The sequence below is a fragment of the Dipodomys spectabilis genome, unplaced genomic scaffold, assembly GCF_019054845.1.
Source record: "Dipodomys spectabilis isolate Male_0828 unplaced genomic scaffold, ASM1905484v1 ptg000095l, whole genome shotgun sequence".
Taxonomy (NCBI): domain Eukaryota; kingdom Metazoa; phylum Chordata; class Mammalia; order Rodentia; family Heteromyidae; genus Dipodomys; species Dipodomys spectabilis.
In genome coordinates this window covers 12,877,561-12,886,694 of record NW_024870772.1, presented here as the reverse complement: position 1 = coordinate 12,886,694, position 9,134 = coordinate 12,877,561, and the positions used below count along the sequence as shown (strand labels likewise).

At 37.2% G+C, this 9,134-nt stretch overlaps 1 protein-coding gene across 1 annotated transcript in view; it reads right to left on the bottom strand.

Moving 5' to 3' along the window:
- Nucleotides 1–384: 384 nt before the first annotated feature.
- Diaph3 (diaphanous related formin 3) overlaps nt 385–9,134 on the bottom strand; it is a 446,709-nt gene continuing 437,959 nt past the window's right edge. Inside the window, exon 28 of the mRNA XM_042685827.1 lies at nt 385–1,197. Coding sequence (XP_042541761.1) covers nt 938–1,197 — 260 coding nt within the window. The 3' untranslated portion in view covers nt 385–937. The remainder of the gene's footprint in view (nt 1,198–9,134) is intronic.

Sequence of the window (9,134 nt, the reverse complement as noted above, 5' to 3'; positions counted from 1 at the left end):
GCTGACATGAGGTACAGTTTCAACATTTGCATATGAACACTTTCTTTGAAATACTTATTCAGATCTTGGTTAAAATTATTGATTGTCAGCTTTAAAAAAAATAAAATTCCAAGTTTGTTTACAAGAATAACAAGAAAACCTTTCAATATACTAGTTTTATTCTAGAGTCATAATTCTGTAGGGAGGGTGTGTGTGTGGAGGATCTTTCTCTGGGCTACAGATCAAGAGTTTACAGCAGCACAGTAATTCTGTATGTATGTATGTATATATATATATATATATATATTATATGTATATATAAATATATATATATATGTACCCACACTCATATGAAAGCATTTATATTTTGCCAAGAAAGTAACACATTTTCATTGTATTGTTTTGGAAGTGCACTTAATTGTCATATAATTAACCTGGAATAATAATGTTAGTTGTCATTTCCTTAGAGCTTTGATATATAGTTATATGTTTTTAACATTACAGTGGTGAAAGCTAGGCCTATATAAATAATAAGTATGGAATATTCATGGATAGATAGCAAAGCATTAGACTGATGTCTGGCATTCACTAATGTAGAAAACAGTTAAGTGAAAACTTCAGTGACTTACAAAGATGGAATTTTCTGAAGGACGTATTGCTGAACACATGGCCACCCACCTTGCTCTCTAAAGCAATATGTATAATTTAATCACCAAATATAGAACAGATGAATACAAGGAGACAAAAAAAGCATTAAAGCCCATTACAGTCTTGAAAAAGTCAAAACTTCAAGTACATAGGAAAAGCATTACAACCATGTATTTAGCTTGATTTTTCCCCCTAATATATTATCATAAGTTAAAACTATATAAAGTCACTTATATAAAAGCATTTTTTCAAGTGTTATAGCTTAGAGCATGGCTTTATGTTTGGCTTAATCATTTTTTACCAGTTTAATTTATAAAGCTCGTAATCTTGCCAGCAGGGCTTCAACTTCAGGAATGGACTCATTTTTAGAAGCAGAACCAGGAAGTTCCATGTCCTTTTTTCTGTTGCTTTCCACATTACAGGCTTCCTTCTCAGCTGCCTTGATCCTCCCAGCACACGTCTGAGTGTCTAGATTATAATTAAGCTCCTTGGCGGCTGGAGTCCTTGTGGAGTTGCAATTGATATTGTAGTGAGAATGTGCCCCTTCTGTCAACGGCACTTTCTGATTTTCTACGGTAAGGAAGAGAGAAGCATAAAACTTGTCACTGTGATCACCAATGACTGGGCACATTCTAAAAAGTATATTTAAATGATTATTCTTAATAAGCAAGTCGGTTACAGGCTACACTTAACAATATCCAATAGAAAGATAAGATTTAAAATAAACATGCAGAAGAATGAGCATTTCGTTAACATTAATGAATTCCTTTATATCCCCAATATTTACCACTAGGTTATTATCAGGGTCCGGGCTAATTTCATTCAAGTTTTAGTTCTAACACTGCTTACACAAAGTAGTCTTGTCTAACTGTTCATCTAAATATTCTTTGCCTTGCTAGCATCCTAACTCCTTCCCTTTACAGAATTCATGGCCATAACACTTGTCCACAGTGTCTTTGCACTGGACTATGTTTTCTTAAAATGAAGAAACACTGTTTTAAACCAGTGCTTAGAATGGCCTTGGTGTAAGAAAAGTGGTCAATAAATACTTGAGTGAAGAAATTATCTGCTACATTGTACCCCAAGACAAACATTAGTGTAATAGTGAGATTCATTTTCCTTTGGAACAACATCCAGGAAGTAAGTTTGAATAATTTTTTTTTTCTGTCAGTCCTAGGGCTTGACCTCTGGGCCTGGGCTGCTGTCCTTGGGCTTCGGTGCTCAAGGCTAGTGCCTTACTACTTGAGCTCCACTTCTGTATTTTTGTGGTTAATTGAAGATGAAAAGTCTCACAGACTTTTCTGCTGGGGCTGGCTTTGAACTGGGATGCTCAGATCTCAGCCTCCTGAGTAGGATTACAGGTGGTGGTGTCCTGCTTAATAAGAATTTAAAAAATCTTCTTTAAAAGGAATAATGAATTTGGCTTCTGAGCAAGGTGGAATCATGGGATAATGTAATTGTCATCATATGTACACATATTCACGTATATGTGGACATGTGTACATATTCATGCAACATCAGGTAAGCCATGGTGATCCTCATTGACCAAGATAGTTACAATAGCTAACAATTAAATGGTTCTGGCCAGCTGACCTCCCCAAACAGAACTAGATTTTCCTTTTAATTAACTGACTCATATTGAATAACCTTCTGAGTTGTGTGTCTTATAAGATCGCAGACTTAAACACTTGACTCAATATTCATGTAACCTTGAACAGGGCTCGAAAATGGCTTCAACAAACTTGACATGACATTTAAAGTTTTTTTGGTTATTCGCTGAGAGATGTTCCATTATCCCAATAGTAATGACTTTGGAGCACAAGCAGTCACTCATGACAGTGTGTTTTATGTGAGTGCTGAAAATTCCAACCGAAAACAGCTTGTACATTAAAAGGTGGCTGCTGACGATATTTACTGCACTGTCATTTCCTGACCAGGGGCTTCCAGTGATGGATGAGTATTTTACACACTTTCTTGGACAATCTCAACAAATTTTCCGAGTATGATCACCTTTTAGCTGTGGGAAGAAAATAAATACACTTTTCTTATCACTTCTTCTTATCAGGCAGACAATTGTTACTCAAAAACCAAAACCTAATACAGCAGTGATTTTCTCTTAGAACAGTTTATGTGCTGAGCTTATAATGTACACACTGTTCTTGTAGTAAAGAGCATACAGACATGGCAGTTCACCACATAAATTAATTTTTTTCTAGCATGCACCCACTCTCTTGCCCTAAAGGGGTCTAAAAGGTGCATTTGTAGCTAACAACAGACTTAGTCAGCTTACTGCTGCCTCTCCAAAACATTCTTATTGCTTTGGGTCATTTGATTTCTTATAAATGATTCCCTGCTATCTCCAACAAGCCATTTTATTCTGTTACTGGGAAGTTGTAGTTAAAAGACTGCAAAGATGAAGTTGGCTAAAATAAAGATCTGGAATAAAATATATGTACAAAAATGTGTAATTTCTATGGTTATATATAATCAAGCTTAATTCTCTAGGTAGGAAAGTGAGAAGAATATGTTTTTTTTTTTAAGGCACATATGAGATGAAATCCAAGCTTTAAGAGGTAACTCAACTTTTCTGAGTCTCGGGTTCTAGTAATCAACTTCAAACAGAATCTGTGAGGATTAAAGGAAATAACGCAGTTGGCACCTACACAAAGACCTTACTTTTCCTTGCTCTTTCAAAGCTGAATGAGCCCTGAGTCCTGGGTGGGGACGCCTCCCTGAGAAAGCTTTGAACAAGGAAGGAAAAGCAAGGTATCTATATCTAGGTACCACCTACGTGATTTCTTTTAATCCTTTGGCTCATTCTCTGACTGTTGGTGAGTGCTGAAATTCCATCTTCTAAATAGCTTACATTTCCATGGACTTTAATTTATAAAGCATATTGTTACACTTTAAACATTACCACCCTCACAGTATAGACTGAGGGGGAAAAAGTAAAAGGTGGTTAAGTCCCTTGTGAAGATTATTACTAAGTTAGTGGCAGAAGCTAGATGCTGTCTCTAGAGACACTGGGGCTTCCTTTAAAAAAAAATCTGAAAAAATTTGCCAGAGAAAAGTACTAAGTAATTCAAAGCTAAAGTTTCATAATCATGATGTCTTGTACTTACACTTCAAAACACTTTCTGGCACACTTCATCTTCATGCTCATGTTGTAAAGCAGATATAATATCTTTATAAACGACCTTACTGGAGTGTGTGCAAGGTCACACTTGCTCTTCCTGTCCTCGTCTCACTCAGAATAAAGACTAGAAATTTCAAACACAATCTCCTCCCCTCATTCTTCTGGAAAACGATTTTATACCTTTTCCCTTTCTCTTTCCAAATTTTCCCCTGCTCAATCCATTCACAGAAACAATCTGAAAGAAACTCTCACGATCAGCTCCTCCATCTATTATACACCAACTACACACATATAACATTCCTTCCTTTTCTAAGGAAACATTGGTCTTTTGAGCTCTCCTCTAAGTACAACCCCTGAGATGTTACTCTTACTTATTTATTGTAAGATACCCCTTCATTAGCTGGGCCCTTCCTACTGCATTGTAAAGGGTTTTCTTTTTTTTCTGTATGATTAACTCCTGCAGCATATACCTTTGTTGTGATCACCTCACACTAAAGAGAAAACAAAAATCTCTATTTGTTTCCCCATCCTGCTTCAGTACAACCATTCTTGGTTTTCTTGGTTTACTTTTTAGCAAAAAAACAAAAAATCTTGATAGAACGCATCATGGTTACTGTTCAGTTCTATCTATTCCTTCTTGACCTCATGCTAGTGAGGCTTCTGATCATTCTTCTTTCCACAAACCTTTGTTACGGTCATTAATAAACTTTGTGTTGCCACTCAAAACAGGATTATGCATCCATTTGGACATCTTCACTTTTCCTTTACTGGATCTCTACCAGATCCAAGGGTGAAAAGCACTGCATGAGTCCTGGCTTCTCTTCTGCTGGTCCTTCACCTTCTTTGGAGGCTTAGGTGAGTGACAATGAGTGAGCTGACACAAGCAAGAGAGTTTCTACTTGTACAAGAAACTCAGAATAGCTATAGGCTTGCTTTCAGACAAAATGATCAGAGAATAGGATGGTGGTGTCAGGGGAGGAATCTCTCATGAGAAATAACAGATAAGAGGACAGAAACTATTCCTGAAACTATTAAGGAAATACAAAGACGCCCACCCTCCCCCCCCCTTTTTTAAGTTTAGGATGACCTTATAGCCCTCTTAGAAGGTGTTAGGTACGTGTTCACTCCCAGGACTCCAATTTACTGCTCAGGACCCCTAACCAGCCCCGACCTCATCTTCAGTTTCATTTTCCTTTGTCCTCAGCCATGGCAGACCCAAACTGTGGCACTGAGGGAGTCACATCCTACACTGAAAAGCAGACGAACTAGAAAAATGATTGTGGATGGAGAAATCTTCAAATTTTGAATTTCATTTTAATATAAAAATCTCATTTTAATATAAAAATTTCATTTTAATATAAAATTTCATTTTAATATAAAAATTTTGGTTGGAAGATAGATGATTTTTGTCATTACTATGCTTTAAAGAGTCTTTTTTTGGGGGTGGGGGTGGTTCTGAGGCATGAATTCAAGTCCTGGGCACTGTCCCTAAGCCTCTTCATGCTCAACACTAGAACTACCACTTGAGCCACAGTGCCACTTCCAGCTTCTTCTGAGAGTAGTTTATTGGAGATATATAAGTCTCATGGACTTTTCTGCAGGGATTAGCTTCAAATCAAGATCCTCAAATCTCAACTTCTTGAGTAGGTAGGATTATAGGCATGAGCCACCAGCACCCAGCTTTTAAAAAGATTTTTAACTTCATGTGGGCTAGACTGGAGATCTAAATTCCAAGCAAAAACAGTTTCTAAATGATTGACTTCCAAACAACAGAGGAATGACAATCAGGTTAATTAGAAGGAAATCTGTACAGGTGTTTAAAATCATAAATAAATTGTTATTTGATGTAAATAAGCACATTCTTTACATATGAAACAAGGCACACTTGGTCATATGAAAAGCAAAGCCGGATTCCGACTAAAAGAGAAACATTTTTAAATTTCTCCTTAACACAAACCTTTGCCAACACACATTTTAAAATGGGAGCTAAACACAGTAAAATAAAATGACTGCTTAATTCTCTAAAGGGAGTATAGTACGTTTGTACTAATTTATGAATTAAACTTAGGCTTTCTGTTTTTGTCCTTTAAGATATTACAATTGATGTCTATGTGTGATCCATCCAGGACTCCTGCCAATATTCAGGGCCATTGGTGAATATAGGACACACAGGCAAAGAACCAATTGCTATTCTTAGTACCAAATCGGTAAGGGAATCCAATTCACATATCTTGCATTTGTGTTCTGCAGAAGTAAACAGGATGAGAATGCATGCCATTTTGCTTTGAGAAAGGAAGGTTTAACTCCCTTAATGAGTGCTGCTATAAGGACTGAATGTAGGAACTCCCCCCTCCCCATCACACTCTTTCTTCCTCCTGAAATTGAATGAAAAGTAAAACTTGCTGAAAATTGAACAGCTCTCAAATACAAAAACCTCAATGGACTTAAAGATCAGAATAAAAACTATAAACTACATCCACTGTTGGGCCCCACAGATCTTAGGCAGAGATATGGAGGGCAAAATGTGCTCACTCATATTTCTCTTGTGTCTTGAGTAAAGGCAGAGGCATGTAGGAGAAAGATGCCCACCAAAAACTAAACATAGGGCTGGAAAGGTGGCTCAGTGGTAGAGTGCTTGCCTTGCATGCATGAGGCCCTGGGTTCGATTCCTCAGCACTACATAAGCAGAAAAAGCTAGAAGTGGTGCTGTGGCTCAAGTGGTAGAGCACTAGCCTTGAGCTGAAGAGCTGAGGGACAGTGCCCAGGCCCAGAGTTCAGGCACCATGACTAGCAAAAAAAAAACCAAAACACCAAAAACTAAACATAAATATATGCAATGTGGCATCAGAATGGGGAAATATCTCAGCCAACAGTTGTTATGTTCCTAGAGCTCAGGCCCTGGCTGATGGCCCTTGGGGAAACCTCTCCACAGCAGGAAATATCCTTTAGGGTTCAGAAAGAGATCATTTTCCCTTGAAGTCAGTATTGATCTTCTATCATATTTGTGGTTCTAATGGGCACTGGCTTCTTAGAAGTGCCAACTCTCAGATAAAAAAATAAAATTGAGCTCCTGTCTTTTGTGGTCAATGGAGAACCTATGGTAGCTTTGACAAGGAAGAAGGGAAAAATTCTGTTTTAGGATAACTAGTAAACTTTAATCTTCTGGAAATTTGTTCTCTCTTTGCAATTCTTTACCTTTGGCTCTTTACTATTACTTTGACCTACTAAGTAGCTGATGCGTTTCATCCCAGCAGTGGCTTTACTTGGGGAAAACAAATAACCCATAAATATAATTTTTAAAGCACCACTGGGTCTACATGCTAGTAAAGTGTGTGACAAATATATGTTTTTAATCTATGCAATAACTGAAGTTAGTGTTGGCCGCCAGCAGCCCATATCCCTGCGGTTTTCCTTTCTGTTGATTTATTGATGTTATAAATAATTGTCTTCCCTTAGTTTCATTTTGTTGTTTATTTTTATCTTATATAGTGAAAACGCAGAAATGATAAGAAGAGCAAAAGGGCATTTTGTATACAGTTAAAATCTTTAAGGAGTGTCAAGAAAATCTTATTGAAACCAATTATAAATTAAAAAAAACAAAACTACATAAAACATTTACTTCTCCCTTGTTGAAACAAAACAGACAAAGCAGATGAGTGGAGAAAAGACATTCTGGATAGAAGAGATAGTTAACAACTAAGATAGAGCATTTTTGTGAGAAATGGACCTTCACTAACCTTTATATAAAAGTTTGAAGAGAGCACTGTCATTTCCTGTTGATTTGGATCTTTCTTTCCATATCTGTTGCCTTTTTTTTTTTTTTTACCTTCCCACTCAATTTTCAGCAATCCTATTTTGACATTCATCCATACCTCTGTATTAGAACTGCTTTCTCTAAGATTACTGAAACCCTCAAAATTCATAGACTTCATGGAATTTTCTCATGCCTCATTTTCTCTTGACATTAGCAGGCTTTGGGGTGTGTATAGTAATGGATCTAGCTGGCTTTTGTCCCACTTTGGGACGGAGCCTCTTACGTCTCTAACTTTTGTTAGGGAATCTCAGACCTGGTCTGGCAACATAAATTTATGGTAGCTAGGGAACTCATGGTGGGACTATAGACAGGTTATTAATGAATGACAAAGGAAGAGGTTTGGTCAAGCCAGCAAGACAAAAAGCATGTGGTTTTAGAGATTTGAGGTTTTGAGCCAAGTGATATCAGCATTTCTCTGAGAAGGTAAAGGACTAGGATTTGACTTCTATCACCAACAATTGAACCAATTATACTTAGGTAGTAAAGCTTTAACTTAAGCTTAGGACACCTAAGTTCCGGTGAGTTTTCTAGGTTGCAATATACTTGTCCTCTGGGGTGTTCATGAGAGACTGGTTTCAGGATCCCTTGTAGCCGTCAAAATCTGCGAGTAATAAGTCACTCATATAAAAGACTTAGTGTTCACATATAACTCATATATCATCTTCCTTATACTTCAAATCTCTGCAGATTACTTATAATAACTAATACAATGCAAATGCCACATAAAACATTGCTATTTTCTATTGTTCGACAAAGAAGAAAATGTACAGATGCAATTGTCTTTAAATATTCTTAATTTACAGTTGATTCAGCCCATCTAAATATTTTCATTTTACAGTTGAATGGGAACCCCATTCATATGGAAAACTGAATATGCTATGTACATGTTGATATGCCAAGAAGGAGATGTGCCCTAAAGATGACAGAAGCTTCAGGTGTCTCTCCCTTTTGGTGGTTCTGATAGTATTATATGTTCCCCTGAATCCTGCCATTCTAGTAAGTTATTAAAACAGAGGAGATAGTAGGGAGGACTAAACTTATAGCCAGCTAGTAAAAGGTGAGGGTGACCTGGGAAAACCCAAACTTGTAGCTGGTATTGGAGAGAAGGGTGGCCTTTTGAGAGATTAGGACCTGTAAAAATTTAATGTCAGGTAGATGCTACCAAAAGTCATTGTGGACTATTCTTTATAGCTTAGAAAACTATTACACTTTTCTGATATAGCCATACTTTTGGTTCTTATAATGCCTGAGTAAGAGGGATGAGTAGGTGTATATATCTTCCTTTGCATGCGCTAAAGAAGTAGACATACCTTTCAGGCAGAGCCAGAGGTTAAGTGAAGTTCTCAGACTTCTGGTCTGTGTTTCTTTGTCATGTTTACTTTGCTGCTAGCTGTGAACTGTCTCTTCCTCCTGAGTGCCAGGATGATAGGTATGTTCTATCATGCTCAGCATTCTTGTATATTTTGAAGATTTTCAGTTAAAAAAAAATATCCTTTGGGAGTTGGGAAGGTGGCTCAGTGGTAGAGTGCTTGCCTTGCATGCATGAGGCCCTGGGTT